The sequence below is a fragment of the Nilaparvata lugens genome, chromosome X (assembly GCF_014356525.2).
Source record: "Nilaparvata lugens isolate BPH chromosome X, ASM1435652v1, whole genome shotgun sequence".
NCBI lineage: Eukaryota > Metazoa > Arthropoda > Insecta > Hemiptera > Delphacidae > Nilaparvata > Nilaparvata lugens.
The window spans coordinates 5,705,376-5,733,140 of NC_052518.1; the positions used below are offsets into that span (position 1 = coordinate 5,705,376).

The 27,765-nt window shown below is 36.4% G+C and overlaps 1 protein-coding gene across 1 annotated transcript in view; it reads left to right on the forward strand.

The window, feature by feature from the left end:
• The window catches only part of LOC111051988 (E3 ubiquitin-protein ligase HUWE1), a gene marked incomplete in the record, with an annotated part of 177,940 nt that overhangs the window by 35,127 nt on the left and 115,048 nt on the right, over positions 1-27,765 (forward strand). The window contains 12 exon segments of the mRNA XM_039441421.1: positions 449-619; positions 1,197-1,372; positions 2,110-2,232; positions 3,004-3,256; positions 4,135-4,275; positions 6,082-6,348; positions 8,979-9,062; positions 18,819-19,061; positions 20,205-20,339; positions 21,480-21,680; positions 23,050-23,232; positions 24,625-24,845. Of these exon segments, the coding sequence (XP_039297355.1) occupies positions 449-619; positions 1,197-1,372; positions 2,110-2,232; positions 3,004-3,256; positions 4,135-4,275; positions 6,082-6,348; positions 8,979-9,062; positions 18,819-19,061; positions 20,205-20,339; positions 21,480-21,680; positions 23,050-23,232; positions 24,625-24,845 (2,198 nt within the window).

Sequence of the window (27,765 nt, forward strand, 5' to 3'; positions counted from 1 at the left end):
CTGAAAGAGGAAGGAGTGGCCGTAGTCTAGTGGATTAGATGCTGGTTTTATAATAATGTAGAGGCCTGGGTTCGAATCCCAGCCCGGGCAAGATATTTTTCTCGGACCACTCCCGTGTTTCGGATGGACACGTTAAATTGTCGGTCCCGGCTTCCTAAAAAAACAGTCGTTAGGTCATGTCAGAGGCCCTGAAATTGATAAGCTGCTACCTGAAAACTCTGACACCAGACCTGAGTCAGCCACCAGGTCACTCGACATTATTATTATCTGAAAGAGGAAAACCAAGCTTAGCTTGTACTGTTCCTGTTTCAAATTTCAATGGTAATAAAGTCCAAAAACTTGACATTTCTGGTCCGCGATTGACAAGTGATAACAATTTGAATTTAGTAATGTTTTGCATGCATTGCGTTTTAGAGTATTGGTTTAATGTGGTTGCTTTGCTTCTCAGATTGAAGAAAGAAATCGAATGGAAGTGGATGAGCCAGGTTTTAATAGGATGCGCCTCTTACCTGGCAGGAAAATACCTTCCGTAATCCAATGCAAATTTATCAAACCGATTCTGGGCACAACGTCACGCCTCGGCAGAGGCCTAGCAGAACTTTTGGGACTACTTGTCAAGGTGAGCTTCATACATAAAAAAGTATCAAAAACTTAGTATCCAAACTAAGCATTATTTTCTCCTAAATTTGGGAAAGGAGTGAAGGGCTTTTAACCTGTTGTTCGTTTCGCAAACATTCATATTGTGCAAGGTGGCGCAATCCACTTTCCATCCACTTTGACCCTTCGTCAAATTTTATGGATATTGAACATGTTTGACCTTTGGATTCAACTTGAATCGTGAAGGTACAATTCAACCCACTAATTGGAAATTGAGAAAAATAAAGTTGTCAGTCAATGTAGAATGTATAAAAACAACTAAATAGAACAGTATGATGCAAGAAAAGTATGAAAAGTAAGAAGAGATTGAATTAGATTATTCACTTCATAATTGTGTAAAGGATGGCGCAGATGGATCAGCTGGTTTTAAAATAATTGTCAAACTGTCAATTCTAAAGGTATTGGATTGAAATGAAGATCAAAACGTGTAGTTAAGATGGAATTTATTAACAGAGAGTTAGTTTTAAAAATTACATCCATCATATGCCCTCCTTCTTGAGTGACGCAGTTTTGAATTTTGAATGTTGCTGTTTTTTCAGTTATGTGTTGGAGCTCCTTTGAGAGGAGTAGTAAGGCGCGGACCTCAGGGTCAAGTTCTTCCTAATCCCAATAGTGTGATGGAGTCCGCATCTCGAGTCGGCCAAAGAATAGTACAGCTTCTCATAACGGGAATGTTGCCTGAATCCTTGCCAAGATCCCCTATTCCCAAATACAAGTAAGTAATTCTCATGATAATATTCTTTAGTAAATATCTCTTCAACATTAGTATCAAATTTGAAATAAGTTTGATGAAGTATATACCTTTTTGTAGTGAGCAAAACGAATGTTTTTTTTTCATACAACTGCTTGTAAAGTTCTTCTTTACGAACTAAAAACTCATCATAAAACAGTTGTTTTGTGAGGAGCGAGCGATAATCTACTTTATGCTCGCCAGCTGTTTACGCTCGCTAACCGCAGCGCATGTGCAGTAGGCTACATTTTAGAAAAATGCAATTCCAATAAGTTCATCTCCCTACTTTGACGCCCCATTTCCATCAGTCATGGTGGCAAACACAGCTGGAGCTTTGACTCTCACGATGAAGGACCCAGGTTCAAATCACGGTCCTACCAAATTTTTTGCAGATGATACTAATTGTTTTATCTTATTCTAATAATAAATCATTATAGAATAGATTATTATGATTAAATTGTTCATTTTATTATTATTATTACATTGATTTATCATAATAATTGGATAAATTATTAATAAAAAAACAACTGTTTGTTGTATTGGAATCCAATACTGCAGTTGTAGAAAAAGTTTTGTATGCAATTCGAGCGGAAAGCTTCTTTATCGCTTTCGTCAAAATTACCACTGGTAACTGTTTTGACTCGAGCGATAAAGTCGCGTTTTACGCTCGTAATACATAAATAACTATTTTTTAATTCAATATTTCTACTTTTTTATTTCAGCCTGACGTATTTGATATGTTCGTTCGGATTTTCCACCCCATTGCTTTTTGACGACAAAAAGTTACCTTACCATTTCATGTTGGAAAGATTTATGAGCTCCACTGGTCACAATGGTCTATTCAGGTGAGTACATTTTATATAAATTATTACTTATTCAATATATTGATCATAATCACTCAAGCTAAAACTTTCATTCCAACTATTAAGTCCAAGTTGAAATATTTCCATAAAGTTATTGTACTATAACCAGTTTAACACTTGCAAAAATAATCTGATTTGAAGCAAAGTCTGTTATTCAAATCTGGTAGACTACAAATTGGAATCCATTAACCACTGCCTTCCAAAGGGGATAACTGATACCGGTATTTCATATACTGATAGGTCATGTCAGAGGCCCTGAAATTGATCACTTGCGAACTGAAAACTCTGACACTCGATATTATTATACCGGTATATCTGATTTAATATTAACTGTTCATTGTTGTTTAAGATAATTATTATATTTCACTGGTCGGGACATTAATGATTTAATAATAAATTTTCACAATTGAAGTAAAATATTTTGTTAATTATATTTCGACATTGTTGGAAAGTGATCTGGGAACTGTGCGGTAGAGGATAGTGTTATCTGCTTTGTTGAATGATAGACAAGGATAGCAGCACCAATGTTTATCAAATACTGCCATTATATACGTGGTTAAGTGGTAGAGTGGACATTACTGTCCAAACTTCGCCACGTCAACAAATAAAAAGTCATTCCATTCTATCGTTTATGTAATTCTATTCACATTGAAGTATTATTATTCTATTTTTTATATTCTATCCTAGTCATTTTATATAGTGGACGTCACTATAGTTGAAGGTTGACCACTTATTGTATTTTTGCACTTGCAGAGTCTTCTTATGGGCGTTGAACCAGTCTTTATTGAGATGGGAGAGTGCCAAGCTTTCAGCAACAAGGTCTGCTAATCCGCTTGAAGACAGGACTGAACTGCCACTCGTACCGGAGGGAACCGATGAGTTCTTGGATTCATGGTTGATCTTTGTTGAGAAGCTGATCAACCAGAAAACCGTTCTGGATTCAGCTCACGCGTCTGGGCAAGAGCCTTTCACCTACTATGTTCTGCATCTGAAGCAAATGCAAAAAGTGAGTCGGAACATTAATAATTGAGAAAATGTTTTTTCTCACTCAGGGAAATTGTTTCAAACTTTTCCCCTCAGGGAGAAAAAATGGCACTTTTCACTCTAGATATACAAATAACTATGGTTTATTCATGTTGGTTTACTGAAACAAATGACGAAGGATGTGGGTGCTATGAGCCTATGAACAATGGAAGAGAATAGCAATGGACAGATTTAGGGCCTTTTACACGGTGTAAGTTTAAGCTAATAAAGCTTGAACCAAATCTGGATTTTTTTTTGTTTAAACTAAAATTCCGTTTGCACAGTGTTAATTTAAACTATGTATTGAGTTTAAACTCTTGAAAAGTTTAAACCTCCAAAGCTGGAGGTTTAAACCAAATAATTTGGATTAACTTGACATCTGTAAAGATTTGATGGGGAAACAGCTGATAGTAAATTATTTTTCAACGGTACAATGAAACTTGAGATTTTTCGCATTACCTTTAATATTTTTAAACCTGTACTAATAAAGATGATTTCCTGATTATTCAGCTCAGAAATGAAACTTTTCAATTGAGGTGATGAGGGAGCACGGATATGTTGAGGATGTGTACAAGTGCAAGTGCAAGTGCACCTTTGGTTATGCATGAGAACCAAACTACAGAAATAGCAATAGGAACACTCACACTAAACGCATGCACGTACTGGTTGCGTCAGTGTGAGCAGCTACATGCGAGTCACAATCACTCTTTACACATTTTGTTTTTTGGTTCATGCATGATGTGACGTGCACATCAGATCGTGACGTTTCACTTGCACATCAATGTGATCAATGTCAGCCTAAAAATGCTCTATGATAATTTTGTTGTGGATTTTCTAAATGCTCTTTACTTTTGTGAACAGATGACGTTCCTAGCCATCATGAAGTTGTGGGGCAGACGTTTCGGACCTGTTGCCACTGGATGGGGCTTCTGGCCCCGGATCGTGGAATCGATGTTGACAATCTTGAAAATCATCATATGCGGTGAAAAGCTCTTGAGAGACGTAAGTAGTCCAAGCATTAATCAATAAATTACAGTAGAGCACCGATTATCCTGACATCGGTTACCCGGACGTTTGCGGGGTGATATGCATTGATACACATACAATATAATTCTCAATTATTATGGATGATTGGGGAAGGAACAACAGGCTTAAATCCCAAAACTGTTCCTTTCCCAAATTTTGATAGAAATTATAAAACAATTGAAATGCCCTAGAACCTCAACTCATTCTTATTTGAAGCGGTCTAGTGGTCCGCCGCAATCAAGGTGTATTAAAATATTTTGATAAATGATATATTTTAGTTACTGTACCCTATTGAATCTACACAACCTGGTGTCTATTTTAACTATAATGTGAATGCAAGATAAGTGTATACAAGTTATATTACCTACGACACACAGGCTACTACATAGTAATGTAGGCCAGAATTCAAAGTTTGAATTACTTGTACACTTAAAAGGTATGGTAAAATCGAGTTAAAATAAATTATCCGGATTATCAATTACCCAGACACTTTCATGCACCAATTAGTCCGGATATCGGTGCTCTACTGTATCTTACCTTCGATATAATTTAAATTTCAAATACTATATCGTAAGTGTACCATACTAGTCATATTTCTATTCTATTAAATTCATCTTGGTACATTAATTTGGTGGGTTACACATTTGCAAGTCTTCAATTTTATTGTATAGGTGATTCATCATCAACTAGTTGGAGATGAATGAAAAAATTCTGTAAACTTTAATTAGTTGTACAATTTTAGGCTTTTGGAAAATAGTGCTGTAATCTTGTAAGAATAAGAATAAGAATGATTTTTATTCCTTTAGTGCATACAAACAATGCTATCGGAAACGTCAAAATATACATTATAAATACATCATAATAAAATAACATAATAATAGAATAAAAGTTTCATTCCATTCAGGACACAAACAATGCTATTGGAAACCTCTATTTAAGGTTTCCTCCATATATATGTCAATAAAACAATAATATCAAGAATAAAACAATCCAACGTACATAATGCATCATTTAAATATAAGCACATACTACAGAGTACTATCACGTATGGTTTCCAAAAAAATGATTCTCTACTGGCAGCTGGAGGAAATCAGAAAGGGAGTATAGTGGGAACTGTAAGAGAAGGTTTTCAAGTTTTTGTCGGAATACTGTTAAAGGCAAGTTTCTGGCTGAGTCTGGCAGAATATTAAAAAGTTTCAAGGATACATGATTAGGACTAGTTAATACTTTTTTCAGTCTTGTGTAAGGTACATCTATTTTTGTCTTATTTCGTGTATTATGGCTGTGGATGTCAACTCTGCATCTACTGTATATGATCCTATATCCTTCTTTACTTGAAGTAGGAGTTTGAAAGCTACCATACTGTAAACTGGCATAACTTTTTCCTGTATAAATAATGGCCTGCAATGCTCCAAATACGCTGCACCTGATATAATTCTTATAGCCTTTTTCTGTAGTAAGAACACTCTTTGCACATCTGGGGCACAACCCCACAAGACCAATCCGTACATAAAGACACTCTGAAAAAAAGCGAAATAGCACATTCTTAAATAGTGTGCGGGTACACAATCCCTGAGCCTTCGAAGAAGGTATATAACCTTACTAAGTTTGGAGCAGACACTTTCTATATGAGGTATCCAAGTGAGTTTATAATCTAGTGTAATGCCAAGAAGCTTAGCACTTTTTGCACTCTGACTGATCTGTCTCAAACCAAGCACTAGCTTCTGGGTCTTGGTTGTATTCAAAAGTTGTAACTGTGTTGTCTGTATGTTTTGCTGTTAGCTGCCATGTGATGAGAGAAAAGGTGGTAAGACGGACGCAACGGCCAAGGGCCAAGAAGGGCCAAGCAGCACTCGAGAAACGCCTGAGGAGCGAAGGAGACGTGTGGACAACCAACAACAGGTGAACGTTTCACATTTGCAGCAACTCGTTGACATGGGCTTTCTTCGTGATCATTGCTATGAGGCTCTTATTTTAACCTCAACTATGCAACATGCAACTGACTATCTTCTTAATAATTTTTTCCCCTACAGCGCAAGAAGCTCCCAGGTACGGCATTTCATCACTGCAATCTTAGATTTATCAACACTGCAAGTGGCTTCATCGTGTTATTACTCCCTGCTACAAGCCAAGTTGATTTTTAAGTTAAGATAAGCGACATAGAGCGATCGAGGCAACTCACCGACCTCAACTAGGGCTGCAAAGTTTCAAAGGCTGCACGTCTTGAACGTGAGGGAATAATTGAGAGTAAACTAGATCCCAACTCATCCAATTCGACAACAGAGCACCAGTAAGAAGAAACAGGCAACATATCCGGCATCTAAAACACAATAAAAATCATCAAGCAACATTTATTTTATTGCAACACTAGACTACTAGTTTCAACTCTTCAAGTGCATAATTTAGTGCCGGTTGCACAATAGCTGGTCAAGTTTTAATTGTGATTAATTCCACGAGAACCAATCAGAGAAGCCTTCTTTTCAGAAAGCCTACTGTAATTGGTTCTCGTGAAACTAATCACTATTAAAATTTAACCGGCTTTTGTGCAACCGTGCCTTACACTTGAAAATGGCTCTTGAAGAGTTGCAATTAGTAATGCCGGTTGCATAAAAGCCGGTTAATTTTTTTTATCGTGATTAATTCCACGAGAACCAATCAGAGAAGTCGTCTTTTCAAAAAAGCCTTCACTGATTGGTTCTCTTGAAATTAAACACGGTAAAAATTCAACCGGCTTTTGTACAACCTGGCTGTAGTGTTACAATAAAATAGAGGGTGCTTCATCATTTTTATCATGTTTTAATAATCAGTGGCCCTAAAAAGAAGAGAGAATATCCTCCCTTTAGTTTGGAAAGGGAGGATGTGTTATTGATGACTGATGACAGCTGTGGCAGTTGTCATGGAAACCAAATCATGAGTTTGTGTAAATTCAGTTATGAAATTAAATGATGAATTTATGTTGTCCTTTCTAGCTAACAGTGCATGGCTAAACGTTTGAGGGCGTGGATTCGAACCCAACTTGTGACTCCATGTACTACTTGCTAGAAAGGACAACATAAATTTGCCATTTAATTTCATAACTCTCATTTACACAAACTCATGATTTGGATTCCATGACAACTGCCACAGCTGATATAAGTCACATTACAGGATTACTGGAAAGCTCTAGCCAATTAGATTAATCGAAAATTTAATTGCAAACCAATTGTTATCATGGTTGACGATATTTTCTTATAAAGCGTTTATAACTTGAGGAATCCTCAAACTATTCTAAAAATGCCATAAAAATGTTGAGTGATTGTAAATTGTCTAATACTCGATTTCACTGATAATTTGTTTATAGAAAACGTATAAACTGTATAATGCCATAAAATTGGTCAGTGATTGTCACAATATCCAAATACGGTTCCGATCATTAGAAGTTTTTATTGTGGGAGGTTTCCAAATATTTAATCGTTGAATTGAGTCCCCGTATGAAAGTTTCTGTAATAAATTATTTAAAAATTGGTAAATTTTAACAAATGAAGTTGATAAATCTGTATCTCAATAACAAAGTACTTAATAGGTTCTACTTTTTTTCCAATGATAAAATTTACCATAAATTCCAATTATGGTTCTATCTCAATCGATCTCTCTAATTCACATTCTAATAAAAAATAAATTACTTATTAAAAATAGAGTAAAATGAAAGAATGCCATTATTTAAAACTTATAAAAAGTTAAAAGTATCAGAGTGGAATGAAATCGATCATTTTTACACTAAATGAACAAAGAGAGCCACAAACTAAACCCTTTTTCAAATTAAAATTGATGCAGAGGACGTACGTTTATCGAACCGCTAGTATTCGGCGATGGGAGGGGGCATTGCCCTGGAACAAATGTTGGCAGACGGCCCATACTATGCCATTTTAGTTACTATGAGCGTTGGCACGTACAACAGCGTTTTTTGCTGTCGAGCAGTTTTTAGGGAACAATGATTCAGTAGTCGTCACAGTGCAACGCTTTTCTTTCGGTCAATATTTTAGAGTTGGACGTCGAGGTGCAGTGCCTGATCTAAATACTGTACTCCGATGGGTTGCAGCGTTTAGAAGTTCTAGTTCAGTGATGGAAAGAACCACCTGGTCTTCCCCGTTCTGTTCGTACTCCGGAAAATGTAGACAGAGTCACAACAGCAGTTGTTACTTACTAGTCCTAGACGATCGACTCGACGACATGGTCTCAGGACTAGACGACACTGACTCTGTCTACATTTTCAGGTGTACAAACTGAACGGGGAAGACCAGGTGGTTCTTTCCATCAGAGAACTAGTACTTCTAAACGCTGCAACCCATCGGAGTACAGTATTTAGATCAGGCACTGCACCTCGACGTCCAACTCTAAAATATTGACCGAAAAGCGTTGCACTGTGACTACACATTCATTGTTTCTAAAAAACTGCTCGACAGCGAACACACGATGTTGTAATTATTCTTTTGGACGGCAATAGTAAAGCTATAAAACACTGCGTAAATAATTAAAATTTCTGAATAAAATTCGATTGAAATGAATATTATAACTTCTTGAAAATTCGCTGAAAATTTTAACCAAAATAAATAGTAAAATTGAAAGATGTTGAGTGAAAGGAAAGTGATTTTAACTTTGTGATAACAACTAGTTCTACACGAACATTAAACAATTTTCAGCAACCGTCAATGGATACTGAAGATGGAGCTTACTTCAGCTCAGCTATCTCGCTGGATGACCAAGCAGAGAGTTGTGGTACATCTGTAAGTCTGCAGTTGGCATATTTTGGCGCTCAAGTACTAATAGACGCTGTGCTCTGTGCAACCTGCATAAAATCAAATATCCATACACTAATATTTCCCCTTATTTTGTAATGCATACAACACTTCGCACTTTCTGTTTGATAGAAAAGTAATCTACAAGGTTTAAGGCACGCCTGTTGTCTCCATTTTTTTATTGGTTAAAGTTTCATTTTATTTATTTTTTTTTGAGCGGGTCAACTTCTTCTAGTGTCCTAGGATTTTTCCATCTTGACTAAATCCCATTAATCAAAAAATAATAATGATATTTAATATCATAACCGAATGCCGCCACTGACTGGTTTCATATTAATCCAAAATTTTCATGGATTTTCCTCATCAAAGCCATTAACTGGTTGAAAAAGTTTACTCCAAAAATATTTTCAAAGCTTGTACATTTACTAGTCTTGAAAAAAAACTAATAATGTAGTTTCCCACAGACAGGAAAACTTGTCTGTTTACTTGTCTTTTAAAAAATAATAATGTTGTTTCCCAAAGACAGGATAAGAGGCTTTGTGAGTTCCATGATCCTGTAGAGAAGCTGTGTGATAAACTTATTCGTTTGTGCGTGTCAGGTGATTTATATGCCAATATTACAGTAGTAATCAACTGTTTTAACAGCTTTGTCATTAAATATAAACATATATAAATATTACTTATTTATTGATGACGTGATATAGTTTTCCTCCTTTTCAATATTTTATAAAAAATTAGTTTGTCCGTCGGTTTATTTGATTTGTTCTCAAAAATAAATTTTGGAACATTTTCTTCTTGATGGTCAATATCGTTCCAAGGATCACTGTCATATAGCTTGCTCTGACTTCTGGGGCCTATTTTACTAAGCAACAAACTTCTGGGGCCTATTTTACTAAGCAACAAACTTCTGGGGCCTATTTTACTAAGCAACAAACTTCTGGGGCCTATTTTACTAAGCAACAAACTTCTGGGGCCTATTTTACTAAGCAACAAACTTCTGGGGCCTATTTTACAAAGCAACAAGTCTTGTTAGCAACCATGGTTACAGGTAAAGGCGTTTTCATCTTCAGGCGTTTCACAAAGAAAAAGTTTACAAGTCTACAAGCTCACAAGTGGTCCCACTCCTGAGTGCCACCATAGTTGTAAGATTATCAATAAACTCTAAGAGGCATGGTTCGTTTAATTATGGTTGTTAACACGATTTTTTTCTTTGTGAAATAGGGCCCTGGTTCCAGGAGAATTGCGTTCTTTAGTTGTCGTGACACAAATTACAGCAAAATACAAACTAGGCACTGTTACAGCAGATACATCAAAATACAACAAATTAGGCACTTCAGATAACTTTCACCTACTTAATGTGATTACAACTTCAATTATTCAAATTTGAACTTCATATAATTAGAATAGTTGAACTTGTATTATCTATGTGTAAATGAATGATATATCGGCATTTTGACGGAAGTAATAAATTGGGAGGTTTCAAATTTTAGCAAAACAAATTGCGCTATATGGGTTCAGACTAGTGATTTGTTTATCAGTATAGGAAAAGTTGTAAACTGCGCTTCGCAAGGATCTAAGAAAACACAAATAGATTAAATGTAATTATAGTTTAATAGCTTCATGCTGAAAATTCAAATTATTATCCTATCAAATTTACTTGACAACAATAGAATAAAGATTTCAAAAATATAATAATCATTTATTATTTTGTTAAAATTACGTTGATATCTAAATTTAAGTTGAAAATCTTTGCAAAAATTCTAATGGCTCTCGAATTTGCAATCTTTCATTCTGACGCACTCCAATTTGCTCCTTGAATGCACTCGTTTGTAGATGAATGGGCTTTTTATTAAAAATGAAAATAGGCCCGTAACCACCCTCGGTAAATTTAGAATCTTGATGTTAAATTTCAAGTTAATCAGTTCCATAGTTCAAATTTGTCAAACATATATCCTATTTTTCTATCCCATTGATAGATGTATTTTCTATCCCGTACATGTTAATTTAAGTTGTTGATTTTATAATACACTATGATTATGTTTTGATTGTGAACACAGTGGTAGTGCAAAGAGTAGAAAAAGTACAGAGTGCAAAGCGTAGTGTAGAGTGCAAAGTAGAGTTTAGAGTAGAAGTAGGATGAATAGAGTTTAAATATTTACATTTATGGCTCTCACTGACGTTTTTGTATAAAAAATTTACTTTTTTCTGAATGACCCAAATATAATTTCACTTGAGTTTGAAATGTTGCAAGTGAAGTCGCTAAATTATTGTCTTGGTCTAGAGTTCAACAGAAAAGCATTCTAGAGGCATATTTTCCTTGTTCCGATATTTTATTTTCAAATTGCATTTCTTCGAGCTTATTCGATTGTTTTAGAGGCTTAATATATTCGAGTTTCCATCAGTCGAATTCAAATTGAAAGTTGATTGAATTAATTCTTGTGAATTTTGAAGTTTTCAACTCAAATTTTTCGAGTTCAACTCGTATTTTGTCAGTATTTTCCACGGTTATGGGTGCTTGCTTTCCCCTGCAGATGCATTACAGGAGGAGGGTTAATCCAAGATATAAAACAACTGCATTTGCTTGATTCTGAATCGTTAGATTTATAGATAGGCTACATAATTAACTTTTTATCTCGAAAATTGTAAGTTATCTATCACTTGTTGCTTGCCAATTATTATTATTACGATCATTATATATTTTAATGAAAGAGTTACTCTTGCATGCTTCTACTATTTGCATCTTGTAGATTTCATCAGTAATTATTATGTTGACGAGAGAAAAAAATATTCATATACAGTGTACATTTTTACCTTCCAACCCTGTTAATTGTAAGACCTCCTGTATAATAAGCATAACTTGAAGTTTTTGACAAGTCGCATTCAACTGCATCAACCAATTGCATTTAGCAAAGCATTTTCAACATTGGATAATCTTCAAGTTATCAATGTGCTCATTGAAAAGTCCACAGTGGATTCAAATTCAGTCTCTACCTACCATTAGCTTTTTATAGTATAAAGCTTCAATATTTGTTCAGAGCTCTTTGAAATCAGGCCTACGGATGTACCTTGACCTGTCAGCTGGTGAAGCAAGTGCTTGCGTCTTCCAGCAGCCTTTTGCCAGTGCTTGACCAGGGTGACCTTGCCATTGCTGGTGATGTCCAGGTGAAGTTCCTGGGCCATTTACTTATTGTATGGAAGGCAGCTGTTTTACTTATGCCACTGCTTGGCTGTGGACCAAAGAATGGCATACTGGAACCCCACTTAGCAAGCTCATCTGCATGCTCGTTTCCTGCTATGTCTACATGGCCAGGTACCCAACCGAGATGCACAGAGTTGCATGTTGCAAGCCTGCTGAGTGTTTTGTGGCACTCCCACATCAATTTAAACTTTATTTCATTGGAGTCAAGAGCCTTGAAGGTTGCCTGACAATCTGACAAGATTACTATATGCTTGTCACAATAGTGTCTGGCAATGCCTAAGTTGGCACTAGCCATGATGCCTCAAATTTCTGCCAGAAAGAAGGTACAGTGTTGTCCCAGACTTGCACTAAATTGTGTTCTGCGTGAATCACTGAACACCCTGTAGCCAGCGTTCCCTTTAATGAGAGAACTGTCCGTGTTCAAGACAAGAACACCTCTTGAAATAGGGCCCTTCTTCAGACTTCCACTCCTCTCTGAAGCAGAATTTAACAGAAATTATTTTACCGTTGAGTAGTCTGCTCTTCCTCTCTTTGGAATGAAGACCACTCTACTGAGGCCCGCTGAGGTCACTCTACACATAAGCCAGACTTTCTCTAAAGGGTTCACACAAGAGGACTAATAGAGCTTCTGGTCATTGCTGCAGCATAGCTGGTGTGATGCCATCCCCCCAAGTAGATTTGAAGGGGCCAAACTTGGACATTAACTTTGGGGAGTGTGACAATTTGCCGGCAAAAGTCCAGCTTCCACAATCGGCTCTTGACCATGAGCTCATTTCGCTGTAGCCAGGCATGCCTGAACAATCACTTTAAATACAATCTGGAAAGTGAGTCTCAAGAAAAAGTTTGAGACTTCCATCAATTCCAGTGGTATATTGTCCCCCTGGTGACCTCAGAGTTCCCAAGAGGCCAATTGGGCTTGAAGCTGAAACACGCTGCAGTCTTGCTGCTGCCCCGAAACTGTTTACCTCCTGTGTAAATTGTATTCTTAAGAGTAAGAGTTTCTTTTGACTTTCTTGATTGCAAGGCTATATTTTGTGAGGAATTTGGCTCCCAAATATGACTCTGTTTGCAATGCTTCCTGACAGCTGCCCTTTAGCGGTCAAGGTCAGTAGTTCACCACTTAGTATTAGTGTGACTTTCCCCGCCACAGTGGGCAATTGTCCTGAAAGCAGCTCATGATTGCATTCTGAAGATCAGAAGCAATCTGATCAATTTCTGCAAAGCAGGTGACCCTCCTGCCCAATGATCCAAGTTGAGACAGGAGGTCAGACTTTTAGAGTGACCAATCTGTTTCCTCAGATCCCGGTAGCAGGAAGAGCTGCCTTCACTTTGCATGTTGAAACAGACATACCTGTGATCAGACAGAGGCCTCATGACTTACGTGCCAATTGTCAATGACCCTTAGCAGTCCTGAGCAGAATTTAATGTCAATAACATCACATCAGTTTCATGTAACAAACGTCGAATGGTCTCCAACATTGCAAACATTCTTGGATATGAGAAACTGCAGAAGAGCCTCACCTCGTGGATTAGTATCTGATCTTCCCCATCCATTTGTGTAGTGAGCATTGTTGTCACAACCTACAAGGAGTTGTTGTCCGCCAGCACAAGATGACTCCACCAGGAGTTCAAGTTCTCTTGATGGAGGAGGGTCCCCAGAGTCATAGGGCAAGTAGACTGTGCCTGCAGTTCTGATCTATTTCCTGCCTTATAGATCCAGGTTATAGACACCGCAGTGAGATCTCTGGAACAGAATTCATTAAGAGTGACAGTCCATATCTCTCCTCACAAGTATCCAGGTTTTGACATTTTTGAGAGAGGTTCAGTAGATCAACCTTGGTATCACCCAGGCTTGCAACCCTTTCTCGGTGAAGCCATGGTTGTTTGATCAGCTCCAGGTCAAATCCTTCTCTGAGTAAGAACTGACAAAAAGCAGCAGATGCTGCTTTTCTGTGATGGAGGTTGATCTGGAGGACCCTGGGCAATATCCTAAATTGGTGTTGAGACAATTGAAACTTGCCAAAGTCCTAGGTTGGCTCTAGAGTTGACTGACCTGACAGCATTGATGCAGGCCTCATCCAGGAAACACAAATCCATAAACTTTTGGGGCAGGCTTGGCTGACAGAACATTCCACTCCTTCACCTTCACGGTGTAGCTTTGCTTGTCAAGCATCTCGAGGACCTTTTCTTCAGTCTTCCTTAGATGCTTTGGATGAGCTCTAAACAATATCCTCGCTGACCTCAAGACCAACAGTGAGTTTCTTCTCCCCAAGTGGTTTGAGTATGGGGATGAGTGCCTCCAGCCAATGCTTAGTAGCATCGTTGATGCAGGATATGATCAGGTCTCCTTTCTCCATGTAGGTGCCTGCAAAAGATGGAGTGTAGCCATCCTCGAGGGGTTGGAGCTCATCCATAATGGCTTCTTCAATGATTTCTTGCTCTGCTGAAAACTTAGCCTCAGGATAGCTTTCCAAGACAATGCCCACTTTGGTGGCAGAAATGTTCCTTCTAGTTTCTTTACTAGAAGTCCCTAGATTCAGGGTTTGGTCCTCGTGACCTACGTGAGTTCCACTCCTGACCTTTTTGGTAGGTCCTTCCGCTGAGGGAGGGGTCGCCAAATTGCCTCTAGCGCGCTTTGCCACCCTCGACCCAGCCTCATGACCCACATTTGTGCCTGGTGTTTCACCCATTTCTGGTCTCTTGAGTTTTTTTTTTTGCTCCTCCGAAACTTTGCAGGGTCAAAAGCCTCACCCCTCTCAAGACGTTTTACCTGAATGGCCACCCTTCTTTGAGCGTTAGTGAGGTTTGGTCTCTTCACCCGCGAACTGCACAGTTGATGTATTGCGTCCTCGAGCATTCCTGAAGATTCTTGCTTTTCTGATCCCGATGGGTTTGAGGACAAGGCAACTTCTGGTGTTGCCTCGGGGTTTGGTTTTGGTTTTTTTTTCGTTATCCATGTGGTTCCCACGAACATAGGGAAGAACAGTAGACCCAGACAGATGGAAGGCCGACAAATGGAAAAGGAGAGAAAGAATAACACACAGCTAAGTCAATGGAAAAAGTGCCATTCTAGAAATGAAAAGTTCCAAAGGTTTTGGAAGAAGGGCATTGGAAAGGGGCCCCCTTTTATTTGCCTCCTATGACAAGCAGAGTGATACTGTGGGTGTATTCTGGTTTTCAACAGATTCTCGAGTCCAATGTTCGACTCAAGGCTCCCCCAACCCATAGGGGGCAACTGGAGGATTACTTCAAGTTGAAAAGAGATGCAAAATAGGATGACACTTCAATATTAGAGCTCTCCAAGAAGTCTTCAAGCAAATTGGGAAGGATTTAGAATTAGGATTGGTGGAGAATCCTCTGCAAAAGCTGTAGTACTTATCGCAAAATCCTACCAGGTTCTAAGAATCATGCTGCATAGCCGAAATAATCAGAGTTATTTGAACGATTAACCTTCAAAGTTGAAAATATTCTTTAGGTTTAACCATAGAATAACACAATCTTAGTTTGTACTAAGCGACATTTAAACTATTTTTACTCCCAAAGTATAAGTTTTATCTTGGTTAACCCTTGAGTTACTTATAATATGAGGGGTTTTACACTTGAATAAATTTACAATTTACCACTTTAATCAGACACCCAAAATCCAAAAAGAAGAAGCTTCGTGGACCGCCAAGGCTTTGTTGAACAGCTTCTTTATAGATTATTTACATTTGTATGTGAAGTGATTTCGAAGCAACAGATGGGGCGGGGCTGCTAACAGCATATTTCATGTTTTTTGGACTCTGACAAAATCCAAGGAGGTACTTATAAACATTCATCTGCCCTCAACTATAGTGAGGTCCACGTTATAATGGCAGTATTTGATTAACATTGGTGTTACTATCCTTGTCTATCAATCGACAAAGCAGATGGCACTATCCTTTTGTAGCCCTGCAAAGTTGCTTGATCGTTTTTCAACAATGTAGAAATATAATTAGCAAAATATTTAATCTCAATGATGAAAATTTATTATTAAATCATTCAAAAATATTTTTTCTTGAATAAAATACAATTCATTATTTTTAACATGAATGAACAGTTAATATTACATCTGATGTACCGGTATCTTCTATAGATGGCAGTGGCAAGTCAGAGAATCTGCTACGCTGTTCTCCTATCTTTCTCCACTGCCAATATAACGTGGACGGTACTATAACTCACTGCATTGAATCTTGGCTCAGTACTGTTATATTTATAACAAAATTAATAATGGATGGTTAGCTTCCACATACTAATCTCCATTCATATCAATTCCTCACATAGTCTACTTCAATTCCTAATCTACAGGGTTACTAAAAAATATTCATCGGTTTTAAAAAAATGATACGAAAGTACTAATTGAAAATCAATAATATTTATGCTTAATGGAAAGAGCAAATTCCGACGATTTTGTTAGAATAAATACTTTGGGCCCCTTATTAGACTAGGCAACCAGGTCTCACTATCAGGCTGTTGCTCACTCCATCACTGGCCACTGTTTATAGACCAGGGCAGCCATCCTGGCAGCCATATTTTATTTATTGATTGAATAAATAAATATTTTGGCTGCTGCCAAGCACGGTTAACAGTCACACTGTTAACCAAAGCGTGACTGTCCAACTCGTAAAACAATGCTCAGTGAGCGACTGCCTGCCTGGCTGATTGTAAGACCTGCTGCCTAATCAATTTGTATAAGATTTCCTGAGAAAATCATTACTTTTTGAGATAGCGTCTAAAGTTTAAATTTTTGGGATAGAACATTTCAAGTTCGGTAAGAGATAAATTCATGAAATTTTAAGAATTAATTAGTTGATTGAATAAAACAATAATTTCCTGAAAATAACTTTTAGTTGTTATTTTTTGTAAATGGAATAACTATCAAAAATTGATATATACGGGAAATTTTCGTCTTATTCAATCAACAATACCATGGAAAATTAAAATCCAAGAAAAAGTAATTTCCTGAGAAAACTTTTTTATTTTGATAGCTTGATTATAGCAAAACTTTATTAATCGAAAAACTTTGAAAAATTTCACCAGTAAAAAGCCTTAAATTGTTTGACCCATCTTCTTTCTTGATTGAATCAAGGTGGTGTAAATGGTATTGGATGTGGAAATTTGATCAGGTCACCATACTGAATAAAAATACTAGATATTGTCCAACCACAGATTTATCCAAGTACCGGTTTCTTTGGTTAACCAGAGATCTATAATGGTCTAACAACAGAAACCGGTAACTCGATTTTTCAATAAATTGTGGCTGGATAATATCTGGTCTTTTTATTCAGTAATGCATACTGGCTCAATAACTGGCTGACGGGGCTTGGGGATAATGGCGCTTATAAAAGTAAACCCAAAATGAGGAATATTGTGATTAAACTGTATGTAGATTATATCATAAATTACATATATATTATATCAGTGTATATTTCGAATCATCCTCACCAACATTGCAAAAGGAGTTATTTGTTGGCTTCCTGCTTCTTGCGTTTGATTTGGGCTCTCAGCTTCTTCTCTCACAAATTTAAGTGAACGAATTAAAATTTAGGACTCATTTGGTCTTAAATTGACACAGAGAACCAATCAGAGAAGCCATCTTATCAAAAAGGCCTTCTCTGATTGGTTCTCGTGAAATTAATCACTGTTAAAATTTAACTGGCTTTTGTGCAACCGTGCCACAGACTTCAAATGTGTTTTAACTGTTTCGCTGGGCACCTGAACATCTTATGATTGTCTTGTGCAGGTTTTTGTAAATGTTTGAACAATCTAATTTAGTGATGTGTAAATGTTTAATTGTGTTCTCTTTACTGAACTTTGATAATTGAATCATTGCTTCGTCATTTTTTATATTAATATTTTAGTCTAATATTGAGTTTTTCAATTCATTATCGTATATACGTTTTTATTGAATATTTGATTTGAATAATTTTTTCTTCATATTCCACTAATCTTGTAACTGTAAGTTTTTATTTTGATTGTAATTTCGTTTCTTTATTTTCAATTGATCACTAGAATAATGAAGGAAGATCACAAGGAGTAACCTTTTGTCTTACAAATAAAGTGAGAACTAACTATGATTATTTTACCCCTTGAAATGCTGTCCCATCGAAGGTTCAGAAATATGAGCATCACTGATAAAATAACTTGATTCGATTATGAATTGCTGCTGCCGCCATAGATCAGCTGATCATAACAGATTTTTACTTCCAATGTAACTAAATACCGCTTGAGAATATTTGATAAGCGATTTAAAATGTTTTTGACTTTTACCTTTTAGTGGAAGATTGTTGTTCTACTGTAATGCTGTTTGTCCTGTGAATCCCAAATCTGAACAGTTGTTTGATGAACCAAGATATGGTTTCATTTTGATACATTCTATTTTGAAAAACCAGGGCAAGCAAATATTCTAGTAATTTCGTAGCTGACTACTAATATTTTTAGTTTTTATTTTCTCATACAACAGGCATTCAGTGTGTACAATCTGTCCATAGCTATTCTATAATTGAGCTTTGTTATTTTATTTTTAGGCTCCAAATCGCATGATACCAAACTGGGAGCGCATAACAGAACTTGAGTCTGCTGATGATATGCAGACCTTGATAGACAACTTTCGTTTTAACCTTGTGGAGACCTGCGTTGGTATGTTGGAGGACATCCCAGACTATGCTCAGAACGACATAATTTACCACTCTGCCCAGCTGATCAAGGTTAACGTGCTGCGTAATGGCGAGGAGTACACTAAAAGTATTCTCGAATCTCTCAGCAACATTGTGAGTAATAGATTACTATTCATTTCAGGTAATTAATCAATATAATCATCAATCATTACTTGGATAATATTCATCAGACTTGAAATTCTCAGCAAATAAAAATGAGTTCGACAGGTCTCCAACCCACAATGCCTGATTCATGATGCTCTACAGATTCACTTGGAGAAAGCTCTGTTTGGTTGAGCATAAAATATGAATCACAAATTGAATAAATTGATTTGAATTATTAAATTAGAATTAATTGATTAATAGCAATGAAAATAAGCCTATATCCTTCCCACATTTGAAGTCAATCACTTCAGTAATTCAGATTGGATAATGCGTCAATTTGTATTTCCTATCCCGTACATATTAATTTGAATTCTTAACTTAATAATATATGGATGTGCTTGATGTGTGTAAAAAATTATTCTAATAAAAATGAATGCAATTTATCTCGATTATACAGGAGTATCTAAGAAAAATGCTGCTTCATACGCGTCCCCACTCACATTGGTTTCCAACGTAGCCATTGCTCCCAATGTCGGGCAGCGCATGCGCCTAGCTTAACAATAACTCTACCGTAGCTCAAACTGTAATCAAATACAAAAAGAATGAGAACATATATTTCAGTGTGAACTGTTCATAGCTTGCGTATTAATACGCTATATCACCTGAAGACTTCGCTCAAGCTATGCTAGCTACACACACACATCGATTTTTGTTTGTATGATATTTTGCCGTCCTTATTAAATCCATGAGATTAAACAGATGATGTTTGTCAAGTTCTGTTAAATCTGATATAATTCATAAGGACGGCATGAAACAAAAATCTATGTGTGTGTGTGTGTGCATGCGGGCTACTCATGCCACACTATCTTTTGACAATACCTAGTAAGTTTCACAGCTGGACGTTATTTAGTTCTGTTTACGTTCACTATCAATTGATTTATACATAATCATGGTCCCCTCTTTACACTCAACATATTCTGTGGAAGTTTGAAAAGAAATCGTTTTCGTAGGCTATGTTTAGTATGGCTCAGCCTCCTAGTTAATTGGCGAAATGGATCACTCATCTTATACACAGTTCTATGAGATTGGGTTCAAATATTGAGACTAGTTTCTTACAAGTCGGAGTTATGGTTTGCTTGTTTTTTATTGCAGATAAATACAAGAGTTACAAACCTTATTGAGCAAATGAACATGGGGGACTCAGAATGCATCTTCCAGATGCATTTCAGCGCGCCGGATTCCTTGCACGTATATTCAGTGATTGCTCTGTACAAACTGATCTTCCAGGTATGTTGAACATTTTCCAGTGAGTTAACGTTGATTTGATATTTGAATAGTTTACAGTAGTTTTTCACATTAATGTATTTGACATATTGGCTTCTATTGAAAAAGCCCATTTTAAATATTAAATGAAAATGATTTATATCATATTAATTTATTGAATCAAGTATTATAATATTAAGCTCGCAGGAGAAAGGAATTATGTTTATATTTATTGCAATTATTTTCTTGAGTATATCGCGTTGAATTACTTGAATAACAAAAATATCGTAGAGGCCATGCTCGGTAAACAATTTTATAGTGAAGTCCACGTTATAATGGCAGTGGAGAAAATTAGAAGCCTATCCTCTGCCTTGCCACTGCCTTCTATAAAGGATAGCTGATACCGATATATTTCATGTGATATTAACTGTTCATTCTAGTTTAAAAATTATTTTTGATTCGTTAAGGAAGTATATTTTTCAATGACTGTAATAAATTTTCATTTTTAATCGTGATTGAATATTTTCTAAATTTAAATATTTGTTGGAAAACGATCTTGCATCGTTGCAGAGCTAGAAACGGATGGCACTATCTGCTTTGTCGAATGATAGACAAGGATACCAACACCAATGTTAATCAATTACTGACATTATAACATGGACTCTCTGTACATTTTTAGGTACTCATAGTGTCAGTATAAAGGTGCGTACAGACTCTCGCTCTGCTCCGCAATCGAACGTCACTCGAGCAGATTGATTGATGATCGACCGGGGAGCAAGAGTGCAATGCGAGAAGAGCTAACATCTCCCGTAACGTTCATGTTCGGAGCGAGTGCGGAGCGTGTTGGAGGCGCGTATATCTGTACGCACCTTTAGAGAAATGTATCAATCTTTGGCTCACAGTGGAATCATTCTTGCAATGTATCTCATCTCAGGATATTGTTATTTTACAATGGAAATATCATAAAAATTAATGAGCAATATTACACAATGTCATAGATTAGTTTATTCTTCGCCACAGTCTATTGACTGGGGAATTGTCATAGTTGTCTTGTGGGAAATAATATATAGTGTAGTTCAAATTCAATTCAATCTAGAACGTTTTTGATTCAATATGAAAACAAAAGAAAAGTTGTAAAGTGGATTGTTTTATATTTTCGAACAGGAGATCAAACAGCCGTGTGCGGAGATTGCACACTCAAGTCATATGATAGACAACCTTGTCAAACTTCTATGCCGAGGGACTGAGGTGATGGCAAAATATAAGCACATGACCACACCAAGGTGGATGGCATCCATTTTGCAACTCCTCGATTTGATGGAGAAGGTCTCTTTGACCACCAGACGCAAAAGCACAATGCACGACGTAATTATAAATTCTATTTCTTTTCATTATCATTATTAGATTACAAATAATTGTATTATATTTTTTGATGATGATGATGTACAGTAGAGCACCGATTATCCGGACTAATTGATCTATGGTAGTGTCCAGATAATCGATTTTGACACGATTTTATCCTAGCTCTTAAGTGTAGACGTAATTAAAACCAACGTTTCTGGTACTTGGTCATTCTAAGTTAGTTCATCCTACAGTAGTTAGTAGTAAGTGTTGTATGTAAAGCTGCGTACAGACTTCAGCGCCACGAACACGCGCATTTTGCTTTTCATTAGCTGTTTATATCTGTATTTTACTGTATGAATACAGATATTATAAGCATAGCTACATCAGCTGATTTAAAACGAAATGCGCTGTCAAATCCGTTTTTTATCGGGAAAGAATTGAAGCGCCACTGAAATTCACCGCAAGTTGTGTAGTGTGTATGGTGACGACTGTTCCAATTTTGAACAACGAAGTGGCCGTCCATTCACTCCACGTGTCCCAAACATTGTTGAAGATGTCCGACACAGACCTTAGCCTGAAGCTTCACAAAATTTTTTTATTACGGATGATGCCCACATGAGCTTTCAGCTTGTGCGTGGGTAATGGGAAGTGCGAGGGTGAATTATGAGATGATCAAACGTCCATACCTATTCGATGGGACTCGGCGGGATTCGAACCCGCACCAGGTAGCACTAGCAGACCGAAGGTTGCAACGCCTCTGTCAACTCGGCTATCGGGCCGGCAACTCTCAATTCATTAGCAACTCTCTCCTAATGTTGAAATCAGCCATACACACTACACAACTTGCGGTGAATTTCAGTTGCACTTTCATTCTTTCCCGTTGAAAAACTGTTAACACTACCAATTTTTCATTTGGTGGTAGGAGTAAGTGGTAGCTCCATATTGGAGTGCTCGTCAAAGTCTCAACGCTTCGCTGAAATACGTCTCGGAAAACCTATCTCCCAATATTAGGACGGATTCGTAGCTTGGGTTCAACATTTGGAGATGGGACGTATTTCAGCGTAGCATAGCCAAATGTCAAGATACTTTAGCTGCCGAAAAAATGTTAAATGAAAATTTTACAGCACTACCACTAAACCTGGAAAAAATTTCAGCCTTTTCCTGCCATTTACAGGGTTATGAAAAATAGTGTAACTTGATTAGTGACTTTCTATGAAAAAATTGCTGCTAGTATAATTCTGAAACGATGATTGTATTTAACTGTTGTATTACTCAAAGGCAGAATAAAGTTAATTTTCAATATGGAACGATATTTTCGTATTATGACGGACATAGTCGCTGGTAAATAGTTTTATATCATTTAATTTCATATAATATTATTTTCTCTCAGTTAACTGTCGATGAATGGAAATGGTTTGATCCGGGCTCTGGCAGATGGAACTGCTACCAAGGCCAGTACAATAAAGCTGTAGACTCGGCTTATTGGGCAGGCAGAAAATTCTGTAAATTCCTCCATAATCGACGTAACTACACGATGGTGTTCAGAAACATGATGCAGGTGAGACACTCTAAGGTCAGTCAAACGTTGCTAATTGTTATTACAATTGAAATAACAATTACCACTTCAAATAATGCAATCTTACTATCAATAATTTCTTCTCTTCTCTTCAAGCCCTTGGTAGGATATCTGTAGAAGGTTTTCAATAGTAAGTCGGGTTAAGGTCAGATCATGCATCGGCCGATAAACAAAATCTGTTGTTAGCATACAAGCACGTTGTGATTTGCATGTAGATGCTCACACTGAACGCAACCAGTACATGCATGCGTTCATTGTAAGTGTTGCTATTGCTATTTCCACATTTTGTTCATCATCTGCATAACTGGTTGGTCATGCATAACCAAGCGTGCACTTGCACATACACACATCCAATGTGATCACACCCTTAGTTTTTTCATTTCCTTAACAAAGAACAGTCAATACTGAATTTCATGCAAGACATTGAATATTTATAACTACAGTACTTTATTGAATAATACTAATTTAAAACTATGAAATCATTGAAAAATGATTCATTTCTGGTTAAAGCCCCATTGCTGTCAAGAGATATTTGCCATTTACTCGAGTACGCTTATAAAAAATGAAAGATGAATCGTAGCATAGTGTTCTTCAGCGTTTAAATAGCTTAGTGTTAGTGGGTAAAGGTAATAATTTCCATTACCTTAGTTAGATCCTTCCTCCCTAACCTTAATTTGCAATAACCTAATGAGGTGCACCTTCCTTCAACAAGAGCTCTCCCAAAAGAGGCATGAAACACACATCTTTTAGTATTATCCAACTACCTATGTAGGTGTATTCACTATTTATTTTGTATTTCTTTTTAATTTAGGATGTTAATTTTCAAGTTATGTGTATTATTATATAGGGCTGCCAAATCGCGAAAAATGGCGACCCTCGTATCCTATCATTTCTCTTCCATTCTGATCTAAGCTTATCTAATATAATTTTTATTCAGGCTTATGATTTTTTAGGTTTGAGCTTCAATTTATTTTACATAGTATTTTTTGTGTGTTATAAGAGGAATAATGGTGTCTTCTTCGTGCTCTCACATACTGTACCTTTTCAATATATTTTCTTTTTATCCAGGCTAATGATTTTTATTTAGATTTTAGCTTAAATTTATTTTGCATTGTATAATTTGTGTGTTATGAGAGGAATAATGGGGTCTCCATCTTGCTCTCACATACTGTACCTACCTTTTCAGGAAATAAATACAAAATAATTGAGAAAACATGAGTTTTTGGTAAACGTCGCATTGTTTTGCAATTGAACAATAAAATATTGTTCTGGTTTTGCTAGAATATTTATTATTTCATGATTATATTTTTAAAAGAAGTATTTTCTTTATTGAAGATTTTTTGTATTGTAGTGGCGCTTCGTCTCCGGTAATTGTTGTTTTTTTTGCAGACAAATGAAGAGACGGGCAAGACTCGTCCCATAATGAGAAGTTACATAACACCCGAAAACGCACACAAGCAGAAGAAACATGAGCCCTCTATAGACGACGTTAATGGACCAATCTTGTTTGTTGGTGGGCCAAGGCAACTTGAATCCTTCGACGATTGCTTTTTTGCACACCTGGGCAACACAAAACCCGTCGAGGGCATTCCCGAGAGGCACATCCCAACCATAATGAAGTGAGTTCATTATAATAGTCCATTCAATTCATTTTGTTAATGCCATGTATTGTAATTATTGTAGAAATTACAGTAGAACCAATAATACTGAATTTACATTTATAACTAGATGATTAAATAATCATGATGAAACTTACAGAACTCGTCCTGGACAATGGTGTCTATATAAAGGAGTAGAGCCGGGCCATTTTAACTGTTGTAGATAATTGTAGGTCCCGACTGCCACGAGGCATCTATTTTCCACACCAATTCTACTTGTCATGAATTTTCACTATCGTCAGTCAAGTGATCTGAACACATGATATGCTTCTTAAAAAGCTTTATTCAAGAAACAAACCGGCATAGAGACTGCCCAAAATACAGAAATAAGACAAATAATCTTATTTACTAGAGCTTATATACTATTGCAAGTGCTGTATCAGCTAATACACACAATAACAATGGATATAACTGTCGACACTTATTAATGATGTGATGTTGTGTTGCAGTGCGGCAGTGACCCTTCTGAAATGTACCGACAACAAAGAAACTATTCAGGCGGCACTGGTGTTGTGCGTCCGCTTCTCACGCGAATTCAAATTCGCACAATTTGTCGCCGAAAATGATGTGGTCAAGACTCTACTAAGTCTCAAAAGTGCAACGCCATTTATTGGCTTTGAAACCCTGGCGACCATACTCATTCGACACATTTTGGAAGAACCAGCAACATTGGAAGTTGCTTTCGAGAAGGTGATTTACTTTTAGACATAATTTATTGCAGTTTGTTATTTTATTGTGAGAATTTCATGTCTGCGTCCTAGCGATCAAAAAATTTATACTGCAATCTCCATGTACAGAGTGTTTATAAGTGAATGTGGGGGTTTTAACTCTAATATTTATTACATTATAGAACAGAAACTTGAATTCATCATACCAATGTAGACTCTTCAAGTTTTTTAGATGTCGATCATAATTTACTTTTGGATTCATCTTGAGCAAGGTACAATCCAACCTACAAATAATGGTGAAATGAGAAAAACAGTTGTCAGTCAATGTATAAAAACAACTAAATAAGTATGATGTAGATGAAGAAGAAAACTTTAAGATTAATTACATGTTTTACTCAAAATTATATATATATATATATACTTTTGAGGGTTACGAAAAATTGAATCAAAGTAAACTTGACTTTAAGTTTTAAAAATCGTCCAATCAACTCGGACGTAAAAAAATACTTGTTAACTTGACCAATGTTAAAGCAGCTTCATGTTGCAAAACTTCATCATTTTTTATTTTAAAATAACTTTATTTTCAGGTGTTGAGAGCAAAGACTCTGCCAAATATCCCGCCATCGTACAAGGAACTGAATTTCATCCTACGTGAGTGCAGTGCGGCTGTATGTCGTGACATGCACGCTTTCAAGAAAGTGTCCGAAAACATTTTGCGTGTCGATCTCGCAGCCTGTGCAAGGAAAGGTGAGTTTCATTATTTCATTTCTCTATTAAATAAAAATTGAGTGCCTCACATTTATACCAGATATTTCAAAAAGAATGACCCAATTTTAAACAGTTATATCTATTTTGAATGATTGTGCACACAAACCAATTTTACATCAAATTACTCAAAGAAGTATCAAGTTTATGATGATGTTGAAAGTATGTATTGCCAAAATCAAAAGTACATACAAGCAGCAATATCTGTAACCTAGAATTAAAACATAAAAAAAAACTTAGTACAGTATGTGTGTTTATAATTCATTAATCCTAACTCATCAATTTGGCAGACACTAGCATAAGATAAACTTGTTCGCTAGTGCCGGTTGCATCAAACAAAATAGGTAACCAAAAATAAATACAAAAGACAGCAAGACAGTGCTGGCCCATCTTCAACTAACAGCATACCAAAACAATAAATCCAAAATCAACAATCCATATTGTAGGTACTTAACAAAATTAAATAAACTCTAATTTGAAAAAGTAATTATCCTTTATCCAGTTGTTAACCAGAATTTTCTTTTTCTTGTTATTTAGATTATATCTGTTAAACACAAACTCCCCCGGTACTATATTAATTAATCTTGTGCTGATATAAATCAATTGCCTTCGAACTATTTTCAAGTTAGCCGGATAGGTCCAATACCTATTCAAGGTTCCAGGACGAAGGGCATAAGGATTATCCTGAACAACAAAAGAACCTTCATATTTATTTATATATTTAAGAAGCCTGAATATATATAGTTGTCTCACAGTTTTTACTTCTAATTCCTTAAAAATTAGCTCCGTGCTGTAAATTCTTGGCTTCATTAAAAGCGTTCTTATAATTAGTCTTTGTGCTACAAAAATTTGATTCAGATGTCAATCTAATGCACCTCCCCATATGGTTATCCCATAGCTCAGAATTGACTCAACAAACGCATAATAAACAGTCTTTATATAATTCATATCAAGTAGTATCCTTCTTAGTTGGTAAAATTTATAAGAGATATATTTTAGTTTTTTACTACCCACCTAAAGCAATCATCAATCATCACACCCAAGTATTTGACACTTTGTTCTCTTTTTATGGGCACACAATTACAGTTATCTCCATTCCCATAATAGTTACAGTTCGAATGTATTCTAAGACTGTAATTCCCATCTGGTTTGCCAATTCTATTTGCGGAGAATGTCAAGTACTTGGTTTTGCCTACATTTAAACTTAGGTATTTACATCCATCCATTTTTTAACGATAGCCATATCCTTCTCTGCTTCTTCAAAAGTGCGGTACCAACTATTCCCTGAGAATATCACAGCAGTGTCATCGGCGAATGACACAATCTTACCGTTACGTAATTTTAACTTCAGCAGATCATTTACATACAAAATGAAGAATAACGGCGATAACACCGTACCCTGAGGCAGACCAAAAGATGTCAATTTTTCAGTTTTACCC